The sequence below is a fragment of the Lissotriton helveticus genome, chromosome 3_1, assembly GCF_964261635.1.
Source record: "Lissotriton helveticus chromosome 3_1, aLisHel1.1, whole genome shotgun sequence".
Classification (NCBI taxonomy): Eukaryota; Metazoa; Chordata; class Amphibia; order Caudata; family Salamandridae; genus Lissotriton; species Lissotriton helveticus.
Window position 1 is genome coordinate 312489663 of NC_136061.1, and position 15955 is coordinate 312505617.

At 47.9% G+C, this 15955-nt stretch overlaps 1 protein-coding gene across 5 annotated transcripts in view; it reads right to left on the bottom strand.

Annotated features, from left to right (window-relative positions):
- RPH3AL (rabphilin 3A like (without C2 domains)) overlaps positions 1–15955 on the bottom strand; it is a 959424-nt gene that overhangs the window by 664640 nt on the left and 278829 nt on the right. For all 5 annotated transcript variants that reach the window (XM_078679864.1, XM_078679866.1, XM_078679867.1 and 2 more), the window contains 2 exons: positions 10797–10883; positions 1354–1497 (listed from right to left, as the gene is read on the bottom strand). In XM_078679864.1, the coding sequence (XP_078535990.1) occupies positions 1354–1497; positions 10797–10873 (221 nt within the window). In that variant the 5' untranslated portion in view covers positions 10874–10883. The remainder of the gene's footprint in view (positions 1–1353; positions 1498–10796; positions 10884–15955) is intronic.

Consider the following 15955-nt stretch of genomic DNA (forward strand, 5'->3'; position numbering starts at 1 on the left):
CATGCAGGGAGATCCTTTCAAAAGTAACTGATTGACCACTCGACAGGAATGGAATGTTCCATTACTTCACAAAGTAGCTCCTATGATATAAGGGAGCTCCCCCTCTCTGCTCCCCTGGATTTGGTTTTAATTGCCATTTAGTCACAAGCGAATCTAGCCTCCTCTCCTTTTCCATAGCAAACTACCCTGCAGCCCCTTATCTCATCCAAAACTGCTCAGCTCCTACTTCCCTGTCCCACGGAGAAGCAATGATGTATCCATTAGCAGGCCAGAGGCAGTCAATATAGCTTTGATAAGAGCACTTCTTATTCCTTCACTGGAGCTTCTGGTTGCAATGGATAACATTTACTGTAAGGGCAGCACATGTCAGTGATTGAAAAACCTGCTTCAAGCTATTCAGTTACACATGGCTTTGCCGAGATTGTGGAAACTCTGAGGCTCCCCACAGAGGCTTTTTTTATGAAATATGTTTCCATTAAAGAGCACAGTTAGTGGCCTATCTAAACGAAGTGCAGCCTACTACAGAATGCCATCTGAACGATGTCCTTACCTTTGTTACCAGCCCGCGCCAAATGAGAGAGCGAGTCCTTAATGGTGAGTACAGCGAGGCGCAGCAGACAAGGTTACGCGCCTTCTTAAGGCAGATATTAGAAGTGCCATTGGTATTCTTTTTAAAGTAATTATTTGCAGAAAAAAAAGATGTTACAGAACCCTCACACACAAGAACAACGAGGGTTCACAACAAATTTTGGCACATCCTTGTTGAGAAGAATTTTAGTTTTTGAATCCAATAAATCATCAATGGATAAGTGGAGTGTATTCCTGAGTTGGAAAATAGCAACTTATTTCTTCAGAGATTGGCCCTAATAACTAGATTACACTTTCAGATGAAGTGCTTGAAGTTTAGTTGACCAAATCCAAATTCAATTAGAAGGTTACTGGTCAGTGCAGGTACATTCAAATCCCTCTTTTGTGTTGGGAATTTGATTATGGAACAGTGTAAAAAGATGAAATAATCATAATGTAGCCTGGCCAAACTGCAAACAAACTTTCAGTCTCAAAAGTATTGAAGATTATATACCAGAAATCAAACGAGTAAATTGCAAAAATGAATATGAAATGTTATACTGTAATAAAGTAGGCAAGCAACAGCCATGACTAGCAATGAGAGAAAATGTAAAACATATAATTTTTATATATATATATATATATATATATATATATATATATATATATATATATATATATATACATACATACACACACATATATACATACACATACACACACACAGCAACATTCAAATTCATTTTCCATACCAACAAAGCCTTGTTGGTTGCAATTGACTATTACCCAATTCTTTGCTGTTCAGTAAGGTCTAGTTTTTCTGCCCTTCTAATAACATCCAGGATGATTTCGATTTCGTCTTTTTCAAGGCTTTGTTTTTTGCGCTGTTTTTCTGTCTGGGAAGTGTGAACCGACCACCCCGACTGAAGTCTACAAAAAAAACAACAACAAAAAAAACGGCAACATTAAAAGCGAATATGTAAATGTGCTTCAAACTCCTTAAAAAATAATCATTTCATGTCTGAAAAACGTAGCTATCACGTGCCACATCAATACTAACTAGTTCAAAAGCATTACAGTTGATTGAAGATCTAAGATTGTGGTGGTCAGTTTTGCTTTAAAGTCCTGCAAGATTACAGATTTCCTGCAGTTGATGCATACACATCCAGTTCGCTCACAGGACTGCAGGACAATGGCGGTGCAAACCTTTATTTTAAGTGTTTTAGGATGCTCGCGAGAGGAATGGAGAACCACATCCTCATATAAAACAGTATGGGATACCTACCCACCTGAGATGTAAGCCAAACAGCTTACAAGTCAGTTTGGAATTTCATTTCAGTTTGATTTGAGCACACAATTTTTCCTTCTTGAAAACTTTTTGTGTTTTACATTCCACACTCCAAATTATTACATACACACAAGTTACTACTTGTGTAACGATATATCTGTAAGAGACATTAGTTAGTGATAGATTCCTTACCTTAGAATATACCCAGGCGTCAGACTGGATCCGGAATTTTTTTGCGTAGCAGTACCCTTGCGCGTCGGTAGGCGTCGTCTGCGGCTCCGCGTCCGTCGTCGGCATCGTGGGCGCCGTGATGACGTCGTCGGAGTACTTAGACACCGCCTCCGCGTGCTGACGTCAGTTCTTAGACACAGCTTTTCCGTGCCAGAAACGCAGAGCCATGTTAAAAACCAACACTGGTGCCATTGAAACTAGGGCCCTGAAGGAGATAACCTTGACCCTAGATATCGGTTCGCAGAACGGGGAGGATGGGTGGGTCGGTAAGGAATCTATCACTAACTAATGTCTCTTACAGATATATCGTTACACAAGTAGTAACTTGTGCATCTGAAAGAGACACGTTAGTGATAGATTCCTTACCTTAGAATAGATACCCCAGCAATACCAACCCCGGTGGTGGGTCTGCGAACCAATAATCACACCAGAAAGTCCTGGAGGACGGAACGGCCAAAGAAGCCATCCCTCCGGACTTGGCTGTCCAGGCAGTAGTGTCTCGCAAACGTGTGCAGCGAGGCCCACGTAGCTGCCTGGCAAATGTCCTGCAAGGGCACTCCCCGGCCCAGGGCAGTTGTAGTCGCCGTGGCCCGAGTGGAATAAGCCCTCAACCCAACAGGGGGCTCCTTTTTAGCCAAGGAGTAACAAGCCTGGATACACAAGATGATCCACCGAGTGATGGTCCGCTTGTGCACCGCCTTTCCATTCTTAGCGCCCACGTAACCAACAAAGAGTTGGTCATCCACTCGGAACTGGCGTGTGCGATCTAGATAGTAAGAGAGCGCACGTTTTGGGTCCAGACGGTGGAGCCTCTCTTCCTCTTTCGAGGGATGCGGAAAGAAGGTGGGCAAGGTAATGGACTGCCCGATGTGGAAGGCCGTGACAACCTTGGGCAGGAAAGAGGGTCGTGTCCGCAACACAACCTTGTCCGGATGAACAGAGAGGAAAGGAGGTGTGGAAGAAAGAGCCTGGAGCTCACTCACTCTCCTGGCAGAGGTGATGGCAACCAGGAAAGCAGTCTTCAAAGAAAGAAGACGGAGAGGACAGTTATGAAGTGGCTCAAATGGAGCGCACATCAGATAAGTAAGTACAAGGTTCAAGTCCCACTGAGGCATCACGAATGGAACAGGAGGGAACATGTGTGTGATGCCCTTCAAAAACCTATTTACAATTGGGGACTTGAACAAAGATGGCTGATCAGGTAGCCTTAAGAAGGCGGAAAGGGCAGAAAGGTAGCCCTTGATAGTTCCCAGGCAGAGCCCTGCTGGGCAAGAGAAAGAAGGAAGAGAAGAACCTCAGAAAGAGGGGCAGAAAGTGGATCCACAGCCTTTGCTGTGCACCATGCCACAAACGTATTCCACCTGCAGGCGTATACCAATTTTGTGGAGGGACGCCTGGCTGCCAGAATGACATTACAGACTTCAGGAGGCAATTCAAATGGCCTCAACTGTCGCCACTCAATCTCCAAGCATGGAGGTGGAGACTGGACAGGTTCGGGTGGAGGACCGTCCCCTGCTGCGACAGAAGGTCCTCCTGAAGAGGCAGAGGAACCGGGGGATCGACTGACATACTGAGTAGCCCGGGATACCAGTACCTGCGTGCCCAGTCCGGAGCCACAAGGATGACTTAGGCCCAGTCGCGCTTGATCTTCTTCAGCACTCTGGGCAGAAATGGTATAGGCGAAAAGGCGAACAACAGACCGTAACTCCACTCGCGACGAAAAGCATCTCCGAGCGAGTGCCGCCTTGGAAATTCCAACGCGCAGAACTGATGACATTGCGCGTTCTCTTCTGTGGCGAATAGATCTAACCAAGGGTCTCCCCACTGCTGAAAGAGGCCTTGTGCCACGTCCGAGTTCAGACGCCATTCGTGATCCATCATGCACCGACGGCTGAGCTCGTCCGCCCTGGCGTTTAAGAGAACCTGCCAGGTGTTGAACCACCAGGGTCACGCCCTGATGTTCCAGCCACTGCCAGAGGCGAAGAGCCTCCTGGCAAAGGGTCCACGACCCCACCCCGCCCTGTTTGTTGCAGTACCACATGGCGGTAGTGGTGTCCGTGAACACCTGCACTACACTCCCCCGGACAGAGGGGAGGAATGCCTTCAGTGCTAGACGAATCGCCCGCAGCTCCAAAAGGTTGATATGGAGCCGGGACTCCGCCGGAGACCAGAGGCCTCTGATCTCCGCCTCTCCCATGTGGTCGCCCCAGCCCTGGAGGGACGCGTCCGTCACAACTACGTGCTCCGGTTGGGGAAGGAAGAGGGATCTGCCGCTGACCCAATCGCGGTGCGTGAGCCGCCACTGCAGCTGTCTCGCAGTGCCCTCCGAGATCAGGACATGGTCAGAGAGGTTGCCCTGATGCTGGGCCCACTGAAACTTCAGGTCCCACTGCAGAGCCCATATCCGCCACCGGGCGTGATGCACCAGAAGGATGCAGGAGGCCATCAGCCCCAGAAGCCGCAGCGTCAACCTGACCGAGATCCGGGATAAAGGCTGAAAGAGTGGAATCAGAGCCTGAATATCCCGAACCCGCTGTTCGAGGGGATAAACCCGAAACTGCGCGAGTCGAGAACCGCTCCGAAGAACAGGAGCTTCTGAGAGAGGCACAGGTGTGACTTCGGCACATTGATGGAGAACCCCAGCTGGTGCAGGAGGTCTGCCGTCGCCTGGAGGTGGCTGACGACTGTCTGGGGCAAGCCCGCCTTCAACAACCAGTCGTCGAGGTAGGGGAAGACTGAAACCCCTAACCTGCGCAGATGAGCTGCGACCACCGCCATCACCTTTGTGAACACCCGTGGGGCGCTGGTAAGGCCGAAGGGGAGCACGGTAAACTGAAAGTGCTCGTGGCCAACCGTGAACCGCAGGTAGCGCCGGTGGGCCGGCAGGACGGGGATGTGGAAATAAGCGTCCTCTAAGTCCAACGCTACCATCCAGTCTCCTGGGTCCAGGGCAGCTAAGACCTGAGCCAGTGTCAGCATTTTGAACTTCTCCTTCCGGAAAAAGCCGTTAACGTTCCGTAGGTCCAAGATAGGGCGTAGGCCCCCTTTGCCCTTCTTGGGTACCAGAAAGTAGTGGGAGTAGCAACCACACCCTACTTCTGGCCCAGGAACGTGCTCGATGGCCCCCTTGGCCAGGAGGGCCGTAACTTCCTCCTGCAGAAGTCGCAAATGATCCCCCGATACGCGGTGGTATTGCGGTGGCATGGCTGGAGGAGTGGCCTCGAAGGGGAGGGAGTAGCCCCTTCGGACGATTTGCAGCACCCACCTCCCTGATGTGACAGTGCGCCAGTGGAGAAGGTGATGGCGAACCCTGCCCCATACTGGGGTCACATGGGCCTGAAAGCATGGACTAGGAGGGTTTTGAGGTAGATGCTGCGGGGGAGGGTGTGGACTGGCCTCGCCGTTTTCCAGACCGCCTCCACGGCGCTTTCCACGGCCACCACCGTGTTGGATGTTAGTCTGCGGTGCGTGTCTGGCAGCACGTGTGGGGGCGCCCCTTCCTAGGCCACGAAAGAAGCGAAAGGCACCCGTTTGCTGTCGCGGGGCCGAGAGGCCCCAGGACCTGGCCGTAGCCCTGGAGTCCTTAAGGCGCTCAAGCGAATGGTCTGTCTTGTCGCCAAAAAGGCGACGGCCATCAAACGGCATGTCCATGAGTGTATTCTGGACATCGGCCTAGAAGTTGGCGGACCTCAACCAAGCGTGGCGACGAATCGCCACCGTCGTTGCTATCGCTCTGCCCAGTGAGTTTGTGGTATCCAGCCCACACCGGATAGAATACCGCGCTGCATCTCGGCCCTCCACAAGGGCCTGGCCGAGTTTAGCCCGTACCTCCAACGGACATTCTGGCAGCACGTCCGCGACCGTATCCCACAGAGAGTGGGTGTAGCGGCCCAAGAGGCATGCGGTGTTGGAAGACCGCAGTCCCAGACTCAGGGAGGAGAATACCTTTTTGCCGTATTGCTCATACCTCTTGAATTCCCTGTCAGGCAGAGCCGACGGGAATGCGGTCTGGGAATTGGAGGCCTGGATCACCAGGCTCTCAGGGGTGTGGTGGGTGGACAGGAAACAAGGGTAGACCGGGGCCGGGCGGTGGCGTCTGGCCATGTTCCTATCTACAGGCGAACCTGTAGCGGGCCTGGACCAAGTGCCCAAAAGAACGTCGGTCAAGGCCTCATTAAACGGCAGCAGAGGCTCAGCCGAGCTTGACTGCGGTTTAAGGACCTCAGTGAGGAGGTTAGTCCTCACGGCCGCGACGGGGAGTTCAAGGCCCAAGGCCTTGGCCCCTGCGTCAGCACCACACTGTAGGTTGCCCCCTCCTCCGTAGCCATGGTAGGCGGTGAGACAAAACCAGTGTCTGGCGAGGTGTCCAGACTGCTGGCATCCCCAAGTCCACCTGTCCAGTCCTCCTGGGACTGACACTCCTGTGTCAGAGGGTCCTCAGACCCCTCCCAATACTCCTCATCACCCATCTCCTGGTACTCAGGGGTGTCAAATGATGGGGCTGGCTCATTGAAGTAGAACTCTCCAAACGGCGTCGAGAGAGGCGCCCAGCGGCGCCGCTCCGGCGCCGGAACCAGATCGAGGGAGGCATCGGGGACGGCGCCGCCCGAAGACAGCGCCGGAGGTGACACCCGAGGAACCGGCGCCGGTGAGGTCGTTAGGTCAACCGGTGACGACCCGGATCCAGAAGCGGATCCAGTGGGGCCCTGCGGCGCCGAGCCCGAAGGCGCCGGCGGCGTCAGGACCAAAGCCCCGGACGACGTCGGGGCCGAAGGACCTGACCCGCTAGGGCCCCCAGACGGGTCCGCTGGGCCCAAAGGCGTGGCGAGTGGCCCAGGGACCGGAGGGTGTGGGGCCGGACGCGACGCCCGCGACTCCGACGGAGCCACGTGGGCGGTGTCACCCGAACCCCCGGCCACGTCGCGCGAGCGTCGGGGGGTAGTCGGAAGAGCGATGATGTCTCTTCGACTTCTTGTGCTTACCTGAGGACTTCGACCCTGAGGAGTGATGTCAACTTCCGGAGCTATGGTGGCTCCGCTCCCGCGACCGGTCCCTCGACCTCCGTCCGGACCGGGACCTCTCACGGCGCGGGGCCGACTGCCAGAGCTCGAGTCGCTTGCAGGACCGCTCCCACCTAGCTATCGAGGTTAGGGCCCGGCAGTCGGAGCAGGTCTTGTCGTCATGATCGACGCCGAGACAGTGGAGACACCAACGGTGAGGGTCCGTCACCTCATCGACATCAGTCGGTCGCAATCCTCACAAGGCTTAAAACCTGGCATCCCTACCGGCACCGTTCGGAGTCGAAGACTCGAAGAATGATCAAAAAGGATCGTAAAAAGTTTTAGTCAAAAAATGACTAAGGTACCACTTTTTCCGGATCTGCGCTGCTGGCGCGGAAAAAAGAAGAACTGACGTCAGCACGCGCCCACGACGCCAACAACTGACGCGGAGCCGCAGACGACGCCTAGTGACGCGCAAGGGTACTGCTACGCAAAAAAATTCCGGATCCAGTCTGACGCCAGGGGATATTCTAAGGTAAGGAATCTATCACTAACGTGTCTCTTTCAGATATAGCTATTTACGCGAGACGCGAGGAGAGGACGGCCGCGGGCAAAATGGCGGCCGGAGCCCTGATGAGAGCGCCGATGACTTTAACCCTCAGTGGGAGGTACGCTTGACGGGCGAAATTTGAGGGACGCAGGGGCTGCCTCTAGTTGAGAATAGTCTCGGGGGGCCTCTGTAGCGGCAAGACACCGGGGGCGGCCCCCTCACAATCTGCCTTCCCACGCCTGCCTGACCTTAAAATGGCGGCCGGATGTGACATGCAACTATCGGTTGGCGCCTCTACTTGACCATCTGGCCCCAGCGCTTACTGCCTCTCCCATAGGCGACCCCGCAAGCTCTCTCTGTGTCTCATACCTGAGGGGGTGAGCCCTCTTCAAGGATCCTTGGCGGTGACCCTCGCCTGCATCTACCTCTGCATCTACGATCTACCGGACATTTGCAGTGCCTTATTGTGAGGTGCCCACCCGACGACAACAACCCGGGAGGTAGAGTCGCTGGCTGCTCGCTGATTCCTAGCGGAGCCTCCCGCTAACATATCGCACCAACAGCGTCAACCTGGCCTTCACCACCTGGCGCAAGCTCACCCCCACCGAGCCGGCTGACCGCAAGCTCTCTAAGATGGCGACGCGCCTGCGGCTGGCCTCCAGCTTCATCTTCCACCTGGACTCCCACCTTCTCTCCTGGACTTCTTGACTTCTTGTTCTGTCCTGGCCGACACCTTGCTGCTGTTTTCGGACAGTTTTTTCTGGACTCTAGCCCTCTTTCCATTCCGTCGCCCTTCAACCCCTTATCCCCGTGGATGATCCTCAAATGTTTTCTCCCTTTTCTGCTTTCCCTTCTCTCCTTACCCTTGCATCCCTTCCACCCTCCCTTTGTGCTGTGACTGCATCCACACTTTTGGAACTCTGCTCTGTGATTTATTGAAATAACTCTAATCACTAGTAAATGCAGTAGACTCTTAGAGTATATCCATTCTTTTCCCCTCCCTATGTATATAGGGATAACTCCAATCACTAGTATATGCAGTAGACCTTTGTACTCTCTACCATTCCTATGTGACCCTTAGAGTATATCCAGTCCTATCCCTCCCTATGTATATAGAGATAACTCTAATGACTAGTCTCCTATGTGACTTTTAGAGTATATCCATGTGTATCCCCTCCCTATGTATATAGAGATAACTCTAACGACTAGTCGCCTATGTGTCTGTTAGAATATATCCATGTGTATCCCTTCCCTATGAATATAGAGATAGCTCTAATCACTAGAATATGTAGTAGTCCGCGTTGCTCTCTACCCTTCCTATGTGACTTTTAGAGTATATCCAGTCTTACCCCTTCCCTATGTATATAGAGATAACTCTAATCACTAGTTTATGCAGGAGTCCGCTGTGCTTTCTACCATTCCTATGTGACTCTTAGAGTATATCCATGTGTATCCCCTCCCTAAGTAGATAGAGATATCACTAGTATATGCCTAGATTTTATCCATTTGTACCTCCTCCCTGTGTGATTTTATCTCTTGTACATTTGCAATTTTTTCTGTTTGTACCTCTTTATAATGTATGTAATCCTAAGTCTTTCTATAACGCATGTAATCCTCAATCCGTATGTTTTCAACTGGTTCTTATGTAAGTCAACAATTTGCAAATTCTTTTTGTACCGTCAGTCCTTATGTTTGTAATTGGGTCCTATGTAAAGCGCTCTGACACCTTCGGGTAAAGTTTGCGCTATATAAAATCGCATAAATAAAAAATAAAAATAAATAAATTTATACATAAATTTAATGTAATACATATAATATGTACAATTTGGCAATGATTGAATACAGCTCTACTTTTCTGATAACTTATCAGTAGATAGCTTCAGAAATATGACCGCTTACGTTATACTATTTCTTTGATGTTTTTGTTTTAGCATTTTGACAAATTGTATGCTTAATTAGGATCATTTACGTTTTCATGTGGTTTGAGAGTCAATTAGTTGGTTCTTTGTGTTTAGGTCTTACTCTAGTTTTCAACTGCGTTCTTTCTTACATTATTCTGAACATACATCCATGTTGTTTCGAGTCAATCACAATGAGTCTGCGAGCTTGAATAAATCCCAGTGTTACATATCAATATTGCATTTGTTTACCCCTCAGGCTTTGGTGTGGGCCTAATACACATTATTGGAGTGCTAATGTTAGCACAGGTGCCACTGAGCTCTTTCATGTGTCAATGATATATTCCCAGAGGCTGGCAATTACTGGGCATATCCATGTCATTTATATTAAGTTCATTTCTTGGTATATTTTACTGAGGGCTACTAGTGCTAAATATACTCAAATTAGGCATGTTATATGTATAAGCCTGAATGCTGTTTTACTGGATACTCAATGGGAATATTTAAATTGTACTTGTTCCATTCTGTGTCTGTGAGAGGACTATGGCAATCTTTATCCCATTTTTCTCTTATTTTCAGCTCATTGTTTGGGTGCTTTGTACAGATTGTCTGATATAGTGTCAATGTTACCGCCCCCCTTGAGATAATGTATTAGATCCTGGGGTCTTTTAGGTAGCCCCCACCCAAAAGTGTAATCTAATGGCCCGGTCAGTTTAGCATATAGTAGGAACTGACCTAGTTGTAGCCCAATAGTGCAATCCAATTTGCATTTCTAGCTTCAGGGAGTATCCGTCTGAATTCTTTAAGTCCTTCTTATAAAAATTGAGTCTTTCTTATCAGTGTTTTAGTGAGCCAGTCCCATATTTGTGTCAACAGTATGATCAGGTAGGGAGTTATTTTGGTCTGATGGGGGCTTTGTGTATCACATGTGTTTTAGGTCGGAGATATCATGATATTGCCTCAGTAACTTTCTCTGGAACCTGCCCATCAGCATGGTAAGTGTTGTAGTTATGAGGCCAGATAAAAGGCTTTCATAAATGGTTCTCCCAATCCTGCTTTATGATATGGCAGCAGTATTGTTTTATGTTTAATTCTGCGCCTTTTAAGGATGCTAATTCATGATTTGAACACACCGTTGACCAATCCGATTCAGCACCCACAAGAACAAATGTAATATTAAAGGTATAAAGGCTGACTTGCAGATCCGAAGATAAACAGAAAACCAGAGGAAGTATCTAACATTTTCTATCATTTTCACTTACTTGGCTCGGAGAGCGAGCTGGCGATCATTGGGGCATACCCACTGATCAGCACCACTGCCAAAAATCGTATCAGTCATGGTGATCAGCCTGCAAGACAAAAGAAAAACATCAGAGAAACATTACTTAATGGAAAAAACACCCTTACCCAAGGAATTATGGGGCATTCGTCAGAATCCCGCAACAAGGGGCATCTGCCAAAAATCTAACGCTCAGGTTCCCTTGCCGCATTTAGAGAGGAGTTTCTGGTGGTGATGCCGCCTTTAGCTTTGCCACTAGAAACACCTGATAGAAGCCAACTGCCACAATCTTGTGACTGACATTAGGTCACTAGCTTTGTCCTATGTCAATGCCATGTCCGGTGTGTTTTCCTATGTCCGGGTCACCATGCATAGCAGGGTATTCCCTGGTGGGGTTCAAGGTTCTCGTGCGCTGAGAGAAAACTCCCTTCACATGAGGTATATTCTTGTTTCATTTTTCAAGCACAAACCCAATTTCAATTTTATCAATAGTCCTCCAGCCGTGTTGGCAGAAGAACGTATGGTGAAAACCCCCCACCAATCCAGCAGGGAACTCCAGATTGGTCAGTTAGGCTGCCACTGAGTTTGCAGAGGCATGGTCTGGGTCATCACAGTAGTTTAGTGGCCAGTCATACTAGTTTTTAATCAGACAGTAAGTTCCTAAAATAAGTACACTGAGGGAGAGATGCGGCTCCTGATATTCAATAATGTGCCACCTTTGCTGACCCAACCATGGTATAGCAATTCATGATTTAGGTCGCAACAATTTGAAGAGCATCTCAAACTATTGTGTAACAGAAAGAATGGTTTATTGTCTAACAGCATATACCATCAGAGTGAACCAGAACAGCTCATAGCTGAGACCACCCCCTTATCGCTTGCTACAAACCTCCCGTCTGTGCAAATATAAAAAATATTAAATTACTACAACATAATACAACTACAGTTGTTAATCTGTTCTACAACTTTAATGCGCAAAATGGCAAGTGTACGTACTGTTGTGAACACCAATATCCACTTTAAAAGAGCATTCATTACAATTTGATGTACGACTGTCATAGAAAGTCGTTATTAAAAACTTATGTTTTGAAACCCAAGTATTTACTGTTCCATCACCAGAGCTCGAAACCCCAGACCCCAAAGCTTATGCTTTGTTTGAGCATGTTCCACCACCTCCATCCAGGAGACTGAACACCAGTTTATTTAAAACACTTTTGGCTAGAAGGCTATACACCTTATATAGTTAATTTTGATGTACAGTCCCCATGGCTACTTGTTATCTTAAACAAAAGGTGATGAGAATATCTTCAATAGAGTTCATAGAGATAGGGTATGAGGAACACCACATGCCGTCTCTCCAGTGACTGCTCCCGGCTCCAATATGCAACTGAATGGAGTATGGACTTGGAAAGAAGCCGTCGTACGGCCAATCCTGAAAAAGCCATCTGCAGATCCATTGGACCTATGTAACTATAGGCCGATATCTTTGCTACCCTTATTAGGGAAACTAATGGAAGCAAATATAAACACTCAACTCAGCCAATATCTGGAAACAAATAACATCCTAGACCCGTCCCAATCAGGGTTCCGACGCTGCTTTAGCACTGAAACCGCCACGTTGGCAATTACCGACTCACTAAGACGTACTCTCGATGCTGGGGGCTCCTCTATCTTGATCCTCTTAGATCTCTCCGCTGCCTTCGATACGATATCTCATCGGAGGCTAGTGGAGAGACTGGGTGAGTGTGGTATCGGAGGCACCGCTTTAGAGTGGCTGAGAAACGTCCTAAAGGATAGATGGCAAACCATCATGCTTGGCCCCTATATTTCCCAAAAAAAGTTCCTACCGGATAAGGGGGTACCACAGGGCTCTTGTCTCAGTCCCACCCTTTTTAACGTTTATCTAGGTCCCCTGGCCAAGGTGATTCAGTCGTTCGGCTTTGAGATTGTCTCCTACGCCGACGACACGCAGCTACTATTCCCAATCGGTAAAAACATCACTGAAGAGAAACAACGTTTTAGGAGTGGTATGCTGGCGATAGCAAATTGGATGAGGGAGCAATGTCTCCAACTCAACCCGGGGAAAACTGAGTTAATGCTGCTGGGGAAGTCTGCAGGCCTCTGGGCAGCAGATTGGTTGCCCCCCCTATTGGGATTAGCACCAACACCCTCTACCGCAGTAAAAAGTCTGGGAATCCAATTGGATGCCAAACTAGACATGAAAGAAAATGTGAAAAACATTGCAGGCTCTTGCTATTATAATTTACGCCTACTACGCAGAATTATCCCCTATCTTCCCCTGGAGCACCGTAGAACAGTGGTGCAGGCATTGATAGGAAGTAGGCTGGATTATGGCAATGCCCTACTAGCAGAGGTAGGAATTTCTACCCTATCAAAGCTGCAGGTAATACAGAACACCGCGGCCAGAATGGTCTTGAACTGCCCCCCCCCCCCGGAACCCCCTACCTCCCTCTGCTCAAACAACTGCACTGGCTGCCAATCCAAAAGCGCGCAATGTTCAAGATCTGCTGTCTGTCTTTTAAGGCCCTAAGAGGGGAAGGCCCAGCATATCTTCGGGACAAACTCGTCAAGCACACTAGCGAGTGCAATCTAAGATCAAATGCCCTTGCTCTACTGAATATTCCTCGAATTCGGCTCACCCGCACAGGCGGTAGAGCTTTCTCATTTATTGCTCAAAAGTACTGGAACTCGCTTCCAGTGACACTGCGAAAATCCCCAACCTACTTGATCTTCAGGAAGCAACTAAAAACCTGGTTGTTCTGAATCTTTTAACCACAGAATTTCCTTCCCCTCTCTGGTGAGCGCTGAGATGCCCCTGGGTGAGTCATGCGCGATAAAAGAGCCATTAACATTAACAACATTAACATGCAACTCTCATCAGGAGGTGTCGGAGAACCACTATGAAGGTTCAAATGTTCAAGATATACTACAATGACAAAATCACATGAACAGGATTTAACACACCTTCCTATTTATATGGAAGCATAGAGTAGACTGAAATACTGCACGTGCAATGCATTGCACAATATCAAATTTAACCTTAAAAAAATTACCATTTAGGACAAAAAAAGAGTCATTGAGATACTTAGGTTTCCTTGCTCTTCTCATATTCCTACCAAGATTCTTGGTAGAATCACAACTCTTTTTGGCAGAATCCCAATTCCTCAGGCTCCCTCAAAACTATCTCCGTTTAGGTGTAATATAAGAATTTCCTTGTCTAGCAAGGGAACCTGTTTCCGCATGAATACTGAACAATCTATTGCTCATCTCTCCATGAAACACCCCTAAATATTTTGGCTACCTTCACATTAGATGATGTTGCCCTTTCAACGTACACCACCTTCAGTACCAGACTCCACCTTTGCCAAATTTCTTTTACTCCATCACGTTCCACTGCCAACTCTAATAGCATGTTTTAAAACCTTAACTATGGTTGAATTGGGGTAAAGTGTTGAAGAACCACTTTTAAAAACAATACGCCGTCTTATTCTGTTTCCCACCGGAAGTTTACATTATTGCCCATCTTTAAATCATCATGTCTAGCTTTTAATTTGAGCTTCTTTCACCCTTTGACTTACCTTTAGTACATTGAACGCCCTATGCTCCACGTCAGTTTTCTGTAAACCCAACCAGGAGCTAATTAACTTAAATCATGTCTACCCCTTAACAGTACAATGGTGCAACTCTTGTGGTGGACTAAGATGTATTGTGATAACTCTTAAGCCTTTTGGCAACTGCCATCTGGATTTCCTGACCCAAAGAAATTGGCAATTGATTAGTGTAATTTATTATGTGGTTTACCCTCTCCACCATGCAATTACCTTAGGGACTTTAAAGCACCACCTTTAACCCCTTTGCCGCGGCACGAATTCCGCCGCGGCGTGGGGGGGCCATGGAGGGTGAGCGCGGTGGCTCCGTGCTCGTGACAGAACTGCGCCGTCATGAGACGCGGGTGGCGTGTGCTCATGACGGTGTGGTGCCGTCATGACCACACCCGCTCCTCAATTCACCCGCACCGGCAGGGAATCAGTGCCGCATGGGCAGAGAGGCCGCAGCATGACGGAACCACGCTGTCATGAGCACACGCCGCCCGTGTCTCTTATGACGGCATGGTTCCGTCACAAGCATGTTAGAGGTTACATGTTTAACACCCAATGCAGAGAGAAATGACTCCATTATCTGAGATTTGAACTGCACACTACTGTTTCCCAAACTCTGGGTTGTGAACCACTGGTGGGTTGCACGCCAATTTTTTGTTGGTTGTGAAAGTCCAAGAAATTAATAAAGATGCCTTTAGATTCTGTATTTATCTCGACACATTTGCTGCTTTTCATGGACAGAGGTCAAATATCAGCATATGTCTTCTGCCAAATTGCTGCTTAGGTTTTTTTTTTAAATGGGGGGGGGGTGTTTACGAATTCCTTTCACTTTGCAGTCAGAAAAAGAAAAGTAAAGCGAATTGAATTATGTGACAATCTTTTTGAGGTACAAGAGTGCGTAAGGAAATGTTGTTGGATGTAATTTGTTTGTGACACACATCAAAATGTAATTCCTGTAAATGTACTGTAGACATTCAGCAGTTAGGATACCAAAAATGAAGCACATATTTTTGTACTTCTGAAGTGTGATGGAAACAAAGATTTTAATAGGATCAAAACAAATAAAGACACTTTACTTGGTGATGCACAAATTATAATTATTCACTGAAAGCGATTTTCCACACTTTATCATTTGTGTGCAATATAATTTTATCAGTAAAACTGGTTGCCTTTGCAAAAGTAATGGTAATTCCAATTGAAAACATGCGATCTGTAAATGACAGTGTGGTACCATTTGATGCTTTCGTTACATTTAAAAAATCACCTCCCCCATGTCCATTAAAACTAGGTGGGTCGTGAGAGTTTGTTGTTCTAAAAGTTGGGTTATGGTTCTAAAATGTTTGTGAAGACCTACTGTATGCAATGATCATTAACAAAACACTTTGGAATACCTACCCTATGGAAGAACTCCAGAAGAATATCAATTACCATTTCGGTGTTGGGTCCTCGAAGCAATTTGTGATAAACTCACTTGGAGTTGTAATCTAAACACAACCAGATCATACTTCATACTCACATTAAC